At 39.1% G+C, this 17,794-nt stretch overlaps 1 protein-coding gene across 2 annotated transcripts in view; it reads right to left on the bottom strand.

The window, feature by feature from the left end:
- Positions 1-17,794, bottom strand: part of DIP2C (DIP2 acetate--CoA ligase C (putative)) — a 367,574-nt gene that overhangs the window by 46,860 nt on the left and 302,920 nt on the right. For both annotated transcript variants that reach the window (XM_087826047.1, XM_087826049.1), the window contains 4 exons: positions 16,777-16,900; positions 16,182-16,303; positions 15,168-15,279; positions 14,973-15,082 (listed from right to left, as the gene is read on the bottom strand). In XM_087826047.1, coding sequence (XP_087682173.1) covers positions 14,973-15,082; positions 15,168-15,279; positions 16,182-16,303; positions 16,777-16,900 — 468 coding nt within the window. The remainder of the gene's footprint in view (positions 1-14,972; positions 15,083-15,167; positions 15,280-16,181; positions 16,304-16,776; positions 16,901-17,794) is intronic.

Below are 17,794 nucleotides of genomic sequence, written 5' to 3'. Positions count from 1 at the left end.
CAATCTTGAACCTGCCAACATCGCAAACCAAGAGCCCAAGTTGGAATGCTTTCTTAGAACCTTGTATTAAGAAAAACTCCCAATTCTTATGAAGACGAACTTGTACTTGAATAAAGAATTAGTTTTCCCAACGTCCAGAACAACAAACTCTAATGCTCTACTCTAAAAGACACATTGAGAGTAGCAATATGAATGTGGAGGAATTGGGGATGAGGCCACCTGTATTTACTGTGAGGATGTATCTGTGACTGATCTTGGGCAGGACTGGCTGAAGTTAAAGTGTCCACTCCCTGGGCACACATCAGCTGAAAGTGATCAGAAAGTGTGACAGAAGCACACTCAGTGGAAGGGAAAGCCACCATGATTCTAAACTATCCTGTGTGGACAGCTGTAGGTGATTGATCTAAAGTACACTGTAGGTGCTGTATGTGAGTCCTCCACTGACTTCCTTAATGATGCTGAGCAAGTGTATATCTAGGCTCCATTAGGAACCTCCAGAGTTTAAATTACAGTTTAAACAGGCAGTATACAATGTAAATTGAACATATAAACATATACTCCTGGGTTTTATACTAAGTCAGCCATTCCAGAGAGCCCAGTATGGGGAAAACAGTTTACTGGATAAGCTTGTCTCTCTTAATTTTTTGTATCTAATTGAATACTCAATGACATTTTTGTCCAAAAGCTGAAATCGAGTCAAAATTTCTTCCTGAAAAAATAGTGACCTGTGCAACCAGAGGAAAAAGGAGAAGACTATATGCCAGATGATTTTAACTCTACTCATGCCTCTCAGTATTTAAAGCATATGAGTTTTTCATTAAGTGACATCACTATATATTTCATTTCAAGTACTCATCAAGTACACATTTAGCAGTCAAAAGTTTAAGAAAACTTTTTGTAAATTTAAGAAAAAGTTTAGTTGTTCATCTCTCTGGGATTTTTAGGGTCTATACTTATATTAAATGGAATCACCATGAAGTAATAATGTACAGCACTTATCTGTTTCAAGCAGAAATATCTTCATTGAATAAAGATTTAATACTATAGCTCCCACTTCTGTAGATCATGAAAATGTATGATCAAAAATGTTACTCTTTCGGCTATGATAGAAGGCTAATTAACTTCGGTACGACAATAAGTACTTTATTATTATTATTTTTTATTTTTAAAAACTATATCTTTATTGATTTCTGAGAGAGGAAAGGAGAGGCAGAGAGAGAGATAGAAACATCAATGATGAGAGAGTCACTGATCGGGCCCACAACCTGGGTATGTGCCCTGACTGGGAATCGAACCCTGATCGCCTGGATCCTAGGTCAATGCTCAACTGCTGAGCCACGCCCAGACGGGCTACAGTAAGTACTTTAAATGGTGTGAAAACCAATCTTTATTTTTAAAAGCTTTTGAAGAATTGTTTTATTTTATATTGTACTTTATATGATGTATCACCTCAAATTCTACTGAAGTGCAGAGGAAAGGATTCTGGGAAGATGATGGAGCAGGAAGCAGCAGGAACCTATCTATATTCCCACCTGGACAACAACTGCAGGGCAGAATAGCGTGTAACTATCTTGGAACTCTAGAATCTGTCAAAGGCTTGCAACTTCCAGGGGGAGACTTGGATGGTAACTGCACTTAATTTTGGAGAATTAAAACACTCCAAGGTTAAAAAAAAGTTTATTACATTTATACCTAAGTGAAGAAAATTCTCAAAAGATGTCTACAGGTTGAAATAGAAGGACATTAGACATAACTCAAAGCCATTTGAAGAAATAAAGATCTTAATAAAAGTATCTAAAAGGCAATTATAAAAGCTAGTATAATATCAACAACTTTGTAACTCCATTTTTTCCTACATGATTTAAGAGACTAATACACCAAAATAAAACAACTATTAGTTTAAAAACTATTATTACTGTAACTTCAGGTTTAAATCCCACAATCTCTGCCTGCATAACTTAAGAGACCAATGCATTTAAAACATTATTACCAGGCAGAGGAGCTGGCGGAAGCCACTGCTCCTTTGGCCAGTCCTCCCCGACACAGCAGGCAGGCAGGCACCATATTTGAATCTCTAGCACCTGACTCACACCTTTGGCGCTGCCCTAGTTATTCCCAGAGGCCTTGCCCTCCCTACCTGTAAGCTCATCCAGGCCATTTCCAGTGGCTTTTCTATGCAAGTGGCCTCTTGAGCCTTATGCTTAGGACTTTCCTAAAATCTCTCAAACAAGCAGCATCGTGCCCTATACAGCTTGATAAGTGGTCCCAGGCCTGGCACTAGTGGCGGCCTGCACTGGTTCATAGCTTGGCCTCTCCTGGACAACGCCAAGCCCAGCACAAGTAGCAGCCAACTACGGTTTGCTGGGTAGCTCATGCTGGGTGGCCCTGGGAAAGGCACTGGCACAGGCTGACTTTGTACATCCCAGGAGGCCTCAGAAACAGTGCACCCGGTGGTCAGACTCGACCATGCTGGGTTACAACCCTACCACATCCACGCGTGACACACTCAAGGGGCGCACTTGGTGAACATCAAAGCTCCACTGAAGTAAATCCTGATCCATAGGGGTGTCTCCAGCACAGCAGCTCTTTGGCTGTAGTTGCAGCAGGTCCTCACAGCCGACTGGCCTGGGGGTCAATTCCTCCCAGTGACACCAATAGCAACCAAGGCTTAACTACAACAGTACAGTGCACACAGCCCACACAGGGAAGCACCTAGAAGGCCCAGCTCAGGTGATTGGGGAGGCTGAGCCACTGGACCCTACAGGACACCTACTACACAAAGCCACTCTACAAGTTCCAGGAGACATAGCAGCTCTACCCAATACACAGAAACAAACACCTGGAAGCAGCCAAAATGTGGAGGCAAAGAAACATGTCACAAAGGAAAGAACAGAAGAAATCTCTAGAAGAGGAACTAAATGAAATAGATCCAAGCAAGCTAACAGATACAGAGTTCAAAATAATGCTTATAAGGATGTTCAAACATACTATTAGGGAAATAACTGAGAAAGTCGATAATAAAGTACCAATTTGAAATGAAGGCTACAGGAACTGAAATGAAGAAAAATTTACAGGAAATCAACAGTAGAGTAGAGGATGCTGAGAATCAAATCTGCAATTTGGAACATGAGGAAACAAAAAACACCCAACCAGAAGAGCAAAAAGAAAAAGAATCCAGAAATATGAAGATAGTATAAGGAGCCTCTGGAACAACTTCAAGAGGTCCGACATTCATATTATTGGGGTGCCAGAAGGGGAAGAAAGAGACCAAGAAATTGAAAACCTATTTGAAAAAATAATTACAGAAAACTCCCCCTGCCTGGGGGAAGAAATCTACTTACAAGTCCAGGAAGCACAGAGGGTCCCAAACAAGAGGAACCCAAAGAGGCCCACACCAAGACACATCATCATTAAAATGCCAAAGGTTAAAGACAAAGAGAGAATCTTGAAAGCAGCAAGAGAAAAACAGTTAGTTACCTACAAGGGAGCACCCATACGACTGTCAGCTGATTTCTCCACAGAAACCTTGCAGGCCAGAAGGGAGTGTCAAGAAATATATAAAGTGATGAAAAACATGGAACTACAACCAAGATTGCCCTACTCAGCAAAGCTATCATTTAGAACTGAAGGTCAGATAAAGAGCTTCACAGAGAAGAAAAAGCTAAAGGAGTTCATCGCCACCAGACAAGCACTACAGGAAATGCTGAAAGGTCTTCTTTAAGAAGAAGCTAATGAGCAAAAGAATCTTATGAACTAAATAGATCCAGAGACATTGATGCATGCAACAGACGATCATATTTCAGAGGAAAGAGGGAAGGGGGGTGGAGGGTGGGAAGAGATTAACCAAAGAAGTTAAATGCATATATGCATAACCCATGGACACAGTCAATAACAGGGTGAAGGCCTGGGGAGGGGGTGGGAGCAAGGTGGAGGGGATTAATTGGGGGGAAAATGGGACACCTATAATACTTTCAACAATAAATATAAATTAAAAAAAATAAAAACAAAAAAAAATTGACAGATCTGAAGGGAGAAATAGACAATTAACTCTACAATACTAGGAAACTTCAATACACCACTATCAATGGACAGACCAACTAGACATAAGTAAAGAAACAGAGAACTTAACACACTACTACATTACAATCCCAAAACAACATAATAAATCAAAGAGACAGAGAGAGAGATCCAATAAATCAAAGAGACAAAGAGGCAGAGTAGGTAGAAGCTACACATACCTCCTCCCAGGACGAAATTGGAATTACAACTAAATTATCGAATAGTCATCCTGAACAACCAACTGAAAACTAGCTGAAGACTTATAACCAAGAACTTACAGAAGAAGCCACAGCAAGATTGGTAGGAAGGGTGGAGATATGAAACGACTGGCCCCACTCCTAGAGGCAATGGGTGAGGTTCTGGAGGGATATTTCAGCTGTGGGGGGTTCCCCCTGAGAAGCATGAAGCCTAATCCCCAAGCAGGGCTTCCCAGCCCAGAGCACCAGAGCCAGGAAGGGGTGCCCACATAATATCTGGTTGTGAAAAGCAGTGGGGTTTCTATCTGCCAAAAAGAGATGGGAGTCTGCTGGAGACACAGGTGCACTCTGAAAGGGCCAATGCACAAACTTCCATTCATAGCCATGGACCCTTGGCTCCAGCAGAGGCAGGGAGGAGGGGACTAGAAGAGTGTAACAAGGGACTGAGGGTTTGTGACTCTGGGGAGGGAGCTAAAGGGACAGCTACCAGGATGCCTGTGCTGTCATATTCCAATACCACGGATGCCATCTTTCTTGGGAGGAGCACTCCCCTGTGAGCATCAGCCCCACCCCCTGGACTCCCTCTCACCCCACCCTGTGGAGATTATGCCAAGCTGAAGAGTACACCCAGAGGCTCTTTCAGTGACTGAGCCTAACAGGCAACAGGCAGGCAACAGGCAGGCAGGGGCAGGCAAGGCAATCTCAAGGTGCCTTGAGACTTTTGCTAACCTGCCCCTGGGCCTGGTTTTGGTAAAAGCTAGCCTTGGTGCACAGCTTGTTCATTCCTGCATGCACCCAGGCCCAGCAGAGGCAGCCACAAACTGTGGATCGTTTGTACTTCCACACAGGTTGACCAGGGCCAGTCACAGGCAGCGTCTTACACTGGCCTGAACCAGAGTCCCTCCCGAGCGCCCCAGAACCAACACTCCCAGTGGCTAGCTTCAGACAACATCAGAGCAGGTTCCAGTAAGCTTCACAAGCAGCATATCCAAAGGGAGATCTCGGCAGGCACCAGGCCATGCTGAGGCAAATTCTACTTCATGTGGTCAGCACCTCATACAGTGTGCTTGGGGTCAATTCTCAGTCAGCCAGCCTGAAGTTAAAACACCCACATGAATGGGCCAATAGCAATCAAGACTCAATTACAACAGGAGGGCCCACATAACACACACAAAGGATATTCCTGGAGCACTCAGCTCAGGTGATCAAGGAGACTGCACCACTGGACCCCACAGGACACCTACTACATAAGGCCACCCCCAAAGACTGGGAGTCATAGCATATCTAATACATAGAAACAAACACAAAGGGGCAGCCAAAATTGGGAGACAAAGAAACAGACCCCAAATGAAAAATCAGGAGAAATCTACAGAAGAAGAGCTAAATGAAATGGAAGCAAGCAATTTATCAGCTATAGAGTTCAAAGTAAGGGTTATTAAGGATGCACAACAACATGAAAAAGGACATAGAAACCATAAAAACAGGAACAGTAGGAAATGAAAAATACATGAACTGAAATGAAGAATAAACAAAGGAATAAACAGTAGGTTGAAGCAGAGAATCGAATCAATGATTTGGAAGACAAGGTAGAAAAAAACACCCAATCAGAGCAGCAAAAGGAAAAAAGAATGAAAAAAATGAGGATACTTTAAGAACCTATGGGACAACACAAAACACAACAACATCTGTATCATAGGGGTCCAAGAAGGAGAAGACAGAGAGGAAGGGATCAAGAATCTATTTGAAGAAATAATGACCAAAAACTTCCCTAACCTGGTGAAAGAAAAAGATGCACAAGTCCAGAAAGCACAGAGTCCCAAACAAGATGGACCCAAAGAGGCCCTCACCAAGACACATCATAATTAAAATGGCAAAGGTTAAAGACAAAGAGAGAACCCTAAAAGCCACAAGAGAGAGTTTAGTTACCTACAAGGGAGCTCCAATAAGACTGTCAGCTGATTTCTCAACAGAAACATTTCAGGCCAGAAGGGATTGGCATGGAATATTCAAAGTGATGAAAAACAAAGAGCTATAACCAAGACTACTCTACCCAGCAAGGCTAGTATTTAAAATTGGAGAAATAAAGAGCTTCCCAGACCAGAAAAAAACAACAACAAAAAAAAAACAAAACCAAACAAACAATAAACCTAAAAAAGTTCGTTACCACCAACCTGTATTATAAGAAATGTTAAAGGGCCTTCTTTATGAAGGAGAAGGAGGAGAAGGAACAGAGGAACTTAAAAGTATAAAATGGCAATAAATATGTACCCATCAATAATCACTTTAAATGTAAATGGCTTAAATGCTCAAATCAAAAGATATAGGGTAGCTGAATGGATAAGAAAACAAGACACCATATATATGTTGTCTACAAGAGACCAACCTCAGGACGAAAGATACACACAGATTAAAAGTAAAGAGACAGAAATATATATTTCATGTAAATAGAAATGGAAAAAGAGCTGGCATAGCAATACTTATATCTGACAAAACAGACTTTAAAGTCTATAGTAAGAGACAAAAAATGATACTACATAATGATAAAGGGAGCAATCTAACAAGAGGATATAACTCTTGTAAACATTTATGCATCCAACATAGGAGCACCTAAATATGTAAAGCAAATCTTGATGTACATAAAGGGAGAGACTGACAGTAATACAGTCAGAGTAGAAGATCACCCCATCAATGGATAGATCTTCCAGACACAAAATAAACAAGGAAATGGCAGCCTTAAGTGATATACCAGATCAGACAGATTTAATTAAAATCTTTACAGCATTTCACCCAAAAGCAGAACTTATATTCTTTTCAAGTACACATGGAACATTTTCTAAGACCACATTAGGACACAAAAAAAGTCTCAATAAATTTAAGAAGACTGAAATCATATCAAGCACTTTCTCTGACCATAATGGTACAAAAGTAGCAACTGATCACAAGAAAAAAAACTGAAAAACACACAAAGACATGGAGGATAAAAACATGTTACTAAACAATGAATGGGTTAACAATGAGTTCAAAGAAGAAATAAAAATATACCTTAAAACAAATGAAAATGAGAACACAACCACCCCAAATCTCTGGGACACAGCAAAAGCAATCTTAAGAGGGAAAATCACAGCATTACTGGCCTATCTAAAGAAACAAGAAAAATCTCAAATAAACAATCTAACTTTACACTTAAAGGAAGTTGAAAAACAACAACAAACAAAGCCCAAAGTGAGTAGAAGGAAGGAAATAATAAAGATCAGAACACAAAGAAATGAAATAGAGTCTAAAGAAACAATACAAAAGAAAAGATGAATGAAACCAAGAGTTGGTTCTTTGAAAAAATAAACAAGATTGATGAACCTTTAACAAGACTCATCAAGAAAAAAAAGAGAGAGGACCCAAATACATAAAATCAGAAATGAAAGAGGGTAAGTAACAACTGACACCAAAGATATACAAAGGATTGTAACAAAATATTACAAACAATGATATGCAAACCAATTGGACAACCTGGGCAAAATGGACAAATTCCTAGAAACATATAATTTTCCAAAACTGAATCAGGAAGAATTAGAGAATCTGAATAAATAGATTACAACTAGTGAAACTGAAGTAGTAATTTAAAAAACTCTCAACAAACAAAAGTACTGGACCAGATGGCATCACAGATGAATTTTACCAAACATTCAAAGAAGAACTAACACTTATTCTTCTCAAACTATTCCAAAAAAATCAAGAGGGCAGCATTATCCCCATTCCAAAACCAGATAAAGATACCACAAAGAAACAAAATTATAGGCCAATATTCTTGATGAACAGATGCTAAATCCACAACAAAATATTAGCAAACCAGATCCAGTATTACATAGAAAAGATCATATGCCATTATCAAGTGGGATTTAATCCAGGGATGCAAAGTTGGTACAATATTTGCAAATCAATAAACATGATACACCACATAAACAAAATGAAGGATAAAAACCACATGATCATAACAATAGATGTATAAAAAGCATCTGATAAAATCCAACACCCATTTATGATACAAACTCTCAGAAAAGTGGAAATAGAGAGAACATATCTCAATGTAATAAGTGCCATATATGACAAACCCACAGCAAATATCATACTTAATGGGCAAAAATGACAATTGTTTCCCTTAAGATTGGGAACAAGACAGAGATGTCCGCTTTCACCACTCTTATTCAATATAGTACTAGAAGTCGTAGCCACAGCAATCAGACAAGAAGAAGATAGAAGAGGCATCCAAATTGGAAAGGAAGAAGTAAAACTGTCATTAGTGGCAGATAACATGATACTGTATATTAAGAACCCTAAAGATTCCACCAAAAAAAAATACTAGAACTGATAAGTGAATTCAGTAAAGTAGCAGGGTACAAAATAAATATCCAAATATCAGTTGCATTTTCACATACCAATAATGAACTATCGAAAAGGGAAACTAAAAAAACAATCCCATTCACAATTGCTTCAAAAAGAATAAAATACCTAGGAATGAGTTTAACCAAAGATGTAAAAGACCTATAGTAGGAAAATTACAAGACACTGAAGAAAGAAACTGAAGAAGATACACCATATTCATGGATAGGAATCATTAACATCATTAAAATGTCCATACTACCCAATGCAATCTATAGATTCAATACAATTCCTATCAAGATACCAATGGCATATTTCACAGAACTAGAACAAACATTCCAAAAATTTATATGGAACCACAAAAGATCCTGAATAGTGACAGCAATTTTGAAAAAGAACAGAATTGGAGGAATTACACTTCCTGATATCAAGCTATACTACAAGGCCTTAGTAACAAAAACAGCATGGTACAGGCATAAAAACAGACATATAGATCAGTGAAACAGAAGAGAAAGCCCAGAAATAAATCCACACCATTATAGTCAATAAATATTTGACATAGGAGGCAAAAACATACAATGGGGTAAAGACAGTCTATTCAGTAAGTGGTGTTGGGTGTATAGGACAGATATGTGTAGAAAAATAAAACTAGACCATTTCTTGCACCATATACAAGAATAAACTCAAAATGAATTAAAGACTTAAATGTTAGACCTGAAACCATAAAAATCCTAGAAGAAAACACAGTAAAATCTCAGATATTTCTCGCAGCAATATTTTTTTTCTGATATATTTCTTTGGGTAAAGGAAACAAAGGAAAAAATAAATAAATGGGCCCGGTTGGCATGGCTCAGCAGTTGAGCACTGCCCTATGATCCAGGAGATCCTGGTTTGATTCCCAATCAGGGCGCATGCCTGGGGTGTGCAGGAGGCAGCCCATCAATGACTCTCTCACCATTGATATTTCAATCTCTCCCCCAGAAATCAATAAAGACATATTTAATAAATAAATAAATAAAAGTTTGAAACAAACAAACAAACAAATGGGACTACATCAAACTAAAAAGGTTTTGCTCAATAAAGGAAACCATCAACAAAATGAAAAGACAATCCACTAAATGGGAAAGCATATTTGCCAACACATCTGAAAAGGGATTAATATCCAAAATTTATAAAGAATAAAATTCAACACCAAAATAAACAAATAATCCAATTAAAAAGGGGCAAAGGACCTGAACAGACACTTTTCCAAAGAGGACACAAAGATGGCCAACAGACATATGAAAAGATACTCAAAATCACTAATCATCAGATAAATGAAAACTAAAACCACAATGAGATATCGCCCCGTACCTCTCAGAATGGTGGCTGTCATCAATAAATCAACAAACAAGTGTTGGTGAGGATGTGGAGAAAAGGGAACTCTCGTATGCTATTGGTGGGAACACAGATTGGTACAACCACCGTGGAAAGCCATATGGAGCTACCTCAAAAAATTAAAAAGTAGAGCTGCCTAATGAGCCTGTGATTCCATTTCTGGGAATTTATCCAAAGAAACCGAAACGCTAATTTGAAAGAATATATGCACCCTATGCTCACTGAAGTGTTATTTACAATAGCCAAGATCTGGAAGTAGCCCAAGTACCCATCAGTAGATGAATGGATAAAAAAGCTGTGGTATATTTACACAATGGAATACTACTTGGTCATTAAATGAAGGAAATCTTATCCTTTGTGACAGCATGGATGGGCCTGGAGAACGTTATACTAAGTGAAGTAAGCCAGTCAGAGAAAGTATGATTTCACTCATAGGTGGATCTAATGAGCAAAATGAACTATCAAGCAACATACAGACAGTCCAATAAACTGAGAGCAGGCTGAGAGCTGTTGGGGGGTAGGTGGTTGTGGGGGTGGAAGTGGGGGGATGGAAGGATTGAGAAAAAGGAAAAAACTCATGGACAGGGACAACAGTATGAGGATTGCTGGGGAGAGATGGGGCAGGGGGAGGTGGAAGAGGATAGAGGGGGGATAAATGGTATTTGACTTGGAACACACAATACAGTGTACAGATGATGTGCTGTGAATTGCGCACCTGAAACCTGTATTATTCTGTTAATGAATGTCAATAAAAAGGAAAAAAATTAAAGAGACACACAAAACACTCTATTCAACCACAACACAATACACATTATTTTCCAGAGTCTTTGGGTTACTTTCTAGGATAACCCATATTTTAGGCAACAAATTAAGTCTCAATCAACAATAGCTTTTAAAAAAATAGACAAAGTATCTTCTCTAATCACGACAGGATAAAGTTAGAAACTGGTAACAGGAGGAAAACTGCCCACAGATCTGTGGAATTCAAACGATGCACTCTTAACCAATGGGTCTAAGAAGAAATCACAAGGAAAATCAGGAAATAATTATACACAAATAAAAATGAAAACACAACATACCAAAACTTATGGGACACTGAAAAAGCCGTGTTAAGGCAGAAATTTGTAGCTATAAAAATTATATTAAATTATATTAAAAAGATCTCACATCAATAACCTAACTTTACAACTTAAGGAGTGAGAAAAAGAAGAACCCAAAGCTAGCAGAAGGGAAGAAATAACAAAAGATTAGAGCAAGATAAAGAATAAAAAAATAGTAGAGATAATCAATAAAACTAAAAAATGGTTCTTTAAATAGCTCAACAAAATTGACAAACATCTAACTAGGTGGACTAAGAAAAAAAGAGGGAAGACTCACTTTGCTAAAATCAAGAATGAAAATTGGAACATTTACTACTGATTCTGCAGAAATAAAAAGAATTATGAGATAGTACTATAAACAACTGTACACCAACAAATTGCACAACCTATCAGGAAGGAATTATCAAGAAGGAACACAGCCTGGCCAGTGTGGCTCAGTTGTCTGAGCATCGTCCCACGCACCAGGGGGTCACCAGTTCATTTCCCAGTGAGGGCACATGCCCACATTGCGGGCTGGATCCCCAACAGGGAACATGTGGGAGGCCGTTGATTGATATTTCTCTCTCTCTCCCCATTCTTCTCTCTGAAATCAATAAAAACATTGTTTTTAAAAAAGAAGGAACACAAAACATACCAAGACTAAATCATGAATCATACAAAATCTGAATAAACCTCTAACTTGTAAAAAGTTCAAATCAGAAAAAATAATTTTGAAGAGAAGGGGACAAAGGCACTACAAGAGAACTACAGATCAATATGCCTTATGAACACTGGGATGAAATCCTCAACATACTAGTTGAACATAGTAGCAAATGGAATTCAGCAGCACAATAAAAGGCTTATACATTATGACCAAGTGGAATTTATTCCTAGAATGCAAGCATGGCTAAACATATGACAACCAGTGAATATAATACATCACATTAAGGGAATGATGGGGACAAAACACATGATCATTTCATTTGATGCAGAAAAGCATCTGTAAAAATTTAATATTCTTCAATGACAAAAACACTCAGTAGACTAGGAATATAAGGAAAGTACCTCAACGTAATAAAAGCAATATATGAAAAACCCAGAGCAAACATAATACTCAACTGGGAAAGACTGAAAACTTTTCCTCTAAGATAAGAAACAAGACAAAGATGCCCACCTTTACCCTTTCCATTCAACATAGTACTGGAAGTTTTATCCAGAGCAATTAGGTAATAAAAAAGTAAATAAAGGCATCCAAATTAGAAAGAAAGAAGTAAAAGTATCTCTGTTCATAGATAATATGATCTTATACGTAAAAAGCCCTCAATATTTCACAAAATAATTGTTACAAATCATAAATGAATTCAGCAAAGTAGCAAAAGTCAGTTGCATTTCTATACATTAAATGAAAAATCTGAAAAGGTAATTAAAGCGGTTCCCATTACAATAGCATAAAAAATAAGATACTCAGGAATTAACCAAGGTGGTGAAAGACTTGTACAATGAACACTACTGTAGAGCATTTCTGAAATAAATTAAAGATATAAATAAAAGGAAACATATCCTATATTCATAGATGTCAACAGTATCCAAAACAATACAGATTCAATGCAATTTCTATCAAAATCTCAATGATGTATTTTGCAGAAATAAAAAAGCACACCTCATTGTAAAATTCATACGGAATCTCAATGAAACTTGAATAGTCAAAATAGTCTTGAAAAAGAACAAAGCTGGAGGTCCCACACTTCCTGATTTCAAAACTTACTACAAAGCTACAACAGTCAAAACAGTGTGGTACTGACATAAAGACAGACACATAAAAGAAGTGTGCCAAGACTACTCAATGGGGAAAGGACATTCTCTTCAACAAATGGTTCCATGACAAGTGGATATTCACATGTAAAAGAATGAAGCTGGATTCTTACCTAACACCACATACAAAATTAACACAAAATGGATCAAATATCTAAAAGTAAGACCTAAAACAATAAAACTCGTAGAAGAAAACATGGGACAAAATCTTTATGACATTAGATTTGGCAATGTTTTCTTTAGTATGACATCAAAGGCACAAGCCCCACCAACAAAAAGACAAAATTGAACTTAATAAAAATAAAAATTTTGTGCATCAAAAGACACTATCTATAGAGTAAAAAAAGGCAACTCAAAAAACAGGAGAAAATATTTGAAAATCTCATATCTGGTAAGAGATTAATATACAGAATATATAGAGAACTTCTAAAACTCAACAACAAAAAAGCCCACTTAAAATTGGCAAAGAACTTGAACAGACATCTCTCTAAAGATACACAAATGGCCAATAAATGCAAGAAAAGGTGCTGTCACTAATCATTTGGGAAATGCAAATAAAAAATATGAGATACAACCTCACCCATTAAGAGTAAAACCCATTAAAGTAAAACAAGTGCTGGTGAGGATGCTGAGAATTTGGAACCTTTGTGCACTGCTGGGGAGAAGGTAAAATGGTACAGACACTGTGAAAAACAGTATGGTAGTTCCTCGAATGATTACACAAAAATTACCATATGATCCAGCAATTCCGCTTCTGAGTACATACCAAAAGAACTGAAAGTAGTCCCTCAAACAGATATATGCACACTTACGTCCACAGCAGCATTAGTTGCAACAGCTAAAACGTGCAAGCAAGGCAAGTGTCCACTGATGTATGAGTGGATGAGCAAAATGTGGTATAAACATGCAACAGAATAATATTCAGCCTTAAAAAGAAATTCTGACAGCCCTGGCTGGTGTGGCTCAGTGGCTAGAGCATAGTCCTATGCATCAAAGGGTTGCAGGTTCCATTCCTGGTCAGGGTACATTCTCAGGTTGCAGGCTCGACCCCTGGTTGGGGAGCATGTGTGAGGCAACAAATCAATGTTTCTCATACTGATGTCTCTCTCTCTCTCCTTCTACCTTCCTCTTTCTCTAGAATAAATGAAAAAACATATCCTCGAGTGAGGATTAAAAAAAAAAGAAGGAATTCTGACACATGCTATAATATGGACAGTGAAATAAGCCAGGCACAAGAGGATATGTACTGTATGATTTCACTTATAAGAGGTATGTAGAGTTCAAAAACCATAGAGACAGGAAGAACGGTGATTTCTGGGGTTTGGGAGAGGGTGGTGGGGAGTCAGTGTTTAACAGGGAGAAAGTTTCCATTTTACAAGAAGAAAAAAGCTATGGGGATAGGTAGGGGTGATGGCAGCACAACATTTTGAATGTATTAAATACCACTGAACTATGCACTTAAATTGGTTAAGATGGTAAATTTATGTTATGTGTATTTTACTATAATAGGAAAAACTAGAGTAGATATAGCAAGAGAACTAAATGAGAGAAATGCAAACTGAGCAGTCAGACCCCAGAGGCAGATAAGAGGGAAAGGGCTTCCCGAGGCTAAAGAGAATTTAACAGTTCCTTGATAAGGATACCCCTCAGCTTGGAGGGTCCTAATTCAGGGGACACACTGAATGGTCCCATTCTCTGACAGGAAAAGGTGTCACTGCAGCTGCCATGATCAGCAATCTGGCAAGTGATAACAGAACCCATGTTAAAAAAGCAAGAAGCTCTAGTACACATTTTTATGACAGAAAGGATATCTGAATTTGAGAACCAGCAAGAAAGAAAAACATGCAGCTTTCTAGTAGGGACTAGTCAGGCTGTGTTTACATAAAAAAAAAAAAAGTTGGAACATTTGGAAAGAATCAGTCAGCATAGGTTACTACTGAAGTGGCCAAACATTTTATAGCTTGAATGAAAGGCTTGTATATACCTCGGTCCCACCAGAGTCCTACTGCACACAGAATGCAAACAGCCATCATCATGTGGGCCCACTGAACAGTGGGCAGATTGCATCTCTCACCTTCACTCCAGCTAGCATTCCAGTTGTGGACACACTGAAATCCAGGTATGCCAGTGTGTCCGGGTTGGAGGGTTTGTAGATCTGGGCTGGCCGCTTCTTTGGCAAATCATCTGGAGAGCAAAGTGAAGCTGTTAGCACATCTGACCTAATGGGAAAGCAGAGAAATAAATGTACCCAGCTAGTTCAAGGACTGACCTGTGTCCAGAATGGGGGGCCACGCCCTGACATCGACGGCTGCGGCTGCCTCCCTCGACCTTAACAATTTACAGATGAGCTGTGTTGTCATTAAACAGGCAGAGCGACTCACCTAAGAGTAAGAGAACAGAATGGCTGAAGGTAGGTAAACCACAGAATATGCACTGCACGTGTGTCTGCTCACTATGAGTGTTGCGGCCGTGTGGCTTTCAGAGCAGGTCAGACTACCAGGGACATACCTCCTTGTGAAGAGCCAGAGTTGGCCAGCAGAGGTACAAGATAGCCAGGAGTCTGACCACGAAGCAGAGCTCATGGGCACTGAGGTCCCTGAAAATTTCTATAGCTGAGTAGGATCCAGTGTTAAGATCACACTCAGAAACGAGCTTCTAAATTCACTACTGACACCGTTAGCTGTCCTACTGGCAATACCATGCGCGTCTACAAAAAAACCACCCACATTTTTTAACAGGAGTAATGACCGTGAAAGTACTTCAACATAACAACAAAAAAAGTATTCACTTATGGGGTCTCCAAACTAACTTGTCCCTTGTGGTTCCTCCTCTGAAAGGGAAAAACCTTTCCTAATCCTTTTCTTCCCCAGGCACAAAAAATTTAAAACAAATCTATTCCTTTCAAAAAAGACACTTATAAATCATGATGAGAGAACTATAAAAAGTGTGTGACTTTTTCACTTGGTTTGGTTCATGCAGTTGGGTTGCTGGGGCAGCTTCCAGGGTCTGTAGGGACGCCCTCTCTGGGAACTGCTTTCTTTAGGCATCGATCGAGGCAAGGCAGTCCTGTAGCTTCTAATTCCATGTAAAGGTGGGCTCTTGCTTCCAGCACTAGATGGAAGCTCCCAGAGGGTAGAAGCTGCATCCTGCCCCATCACTTGGGTTGAAGACTCCCATACAATCCCATAGCCAGTCCCTCCCCAGAAGGCCCAGCTCTGGTCTATGAGCCCAACACTCAGGTCTAGGGCAGGAGGAAGCACTCAGACACTCCAGGCAGTGTTACCTCCACAATCATCTTCACTGTAGGCAGTGTCGTTGCGATATTCTGTGGGTGTGGGGGGCGGACGGTAATTGGCACACAGCCTGCATACAGGCAACCGTAAAATGCTGCAATAAGGTCTATTCCTACAGGAGAAGAAAAGCAGAAGTTCTTGCTTGAAACAAGTCAGACCCTTTAATGGCTGTCATCCCTATCAGCAGAAATACTAGGCTAGAAAAAGTCAGAAGGGTAAGTGGGCAACAAAGACCTTTAATAGATTCTTTCACCTTCCTAGAGGTTTTGTTATGCTTCGGCATTAACTTCCACTTATTCTGTTCTTTTAGGCAGGTGATGCCAAAGCAGCCTTTAAGCTTAATTTCTGCCATTTCTCTAAGGCAATTTCTCAACTTAACTACTATTGATTAAATAAGTATCTCAGATATCTAATATAACAAATTTGGATACGAAAGTCTTTGTGAACTATCACTTCATTTATGCCCCTGCAAGTGATAGTGACTAGACAACTGAGCAATTCTTGGTGACAACACGGCAGCTCCAGTCATTAAGCCCCAACATGTGCAATAAGCTGTCTCATGCAGCTGCTGGTCCTGCCTTTTACCTGGTGGGTAGACGAGAGCCACATGGTCTCCATCTTGCAGGCGTCCCCTCTCCATCAGCATCACAGCTATCTTTTCTGCGCGTTTGTGTAGCTGGACACAGGTCAGTGAGTTTGCTATTGTACCCTGAGTGTTGCAAGAACAAGTGGGGAAGCCAGATTTTCTTAACATAATAGCTTTAGTGAGATCTAGCTTATATACCATACAATTCACTTATTTAAAATGTACAATTGTTTGCTAGTATAGTACATTCAGGGTTGTGCCACTACCACAGTCAGTTTTAGAATGTTTTCATCACCCCCTCAAGTCTCTGAACCAGCAGTAGTCACTCCTCTTCCTTCCCACCAGCCAGGTAGTACAGCACTAAAGAGGCATCTGGATATACTTGTGTTCACAAGAAATACTTAAACAAATAATTACTTGACCTAATATAGGTAAACTTATTTTAAAAAATCAACCTAGTGATTCTGGGTATTAAGCGTAATTGCCATGGCAGTTAAGATTAGTAGCAAACCTGCAGGACTTGTACTATGGGAAATAAGAGTAATTAAAAGTTTATTAAGAAAAACCACATTAAGTCCTGGCCAGTGTGGCTCAGTTGGTTGAGCGTGGTTCTGTGCACTGAAAGGTTACTGGTTCAATTCCTGGTCAGGGTACATGTCTCAGGTTTGACCCCCATTTAGGGTGTGTGCAGGAGGCAACTGGTGTATATTTCTCACATCAATACTTCTCTCTCTTCCCTTCTCCCTTCCTCTCTAAAAGAGTTGATAAAAACTTATTTTAAAAAAAAAAAAAAAAGAAAAACCATACCAAAGTCAAGGCGGTAAAAAACAAACAATACAAAAAGAAAAAGAAAAAACCCTAATTGCCTAATGTTTTAATGTAGACTTTTTAAACATGCACAAACAAATGGAAAACACATTTAGATTGACAAATACCTTAAAAAGGTTGTTAGGGGAGATCAGTAGCAAAATAGGTACTAAGAAATATCAAAATATGTGGGATTTACAATTTAAAATG

Source organism: Miniopterus natalensis, chromosome 1, assembly GCF_054644295.1.
Source record: "Miniopterus natalensis isolate mMinNat1 chromosome 1, mMinNat1.hap1, whole genome shotgun sequence".
NCBI lineage: Eukaryota > Metazoa > Chordata > Mammalia > Chiroptera > Miniopteridae > Miniopterus > Miniopterus natalensis.
Note: the sequence above shows the minus strand (reverse complement) of the source record. Positions and strands in the feature narration are given on the sequence as shown.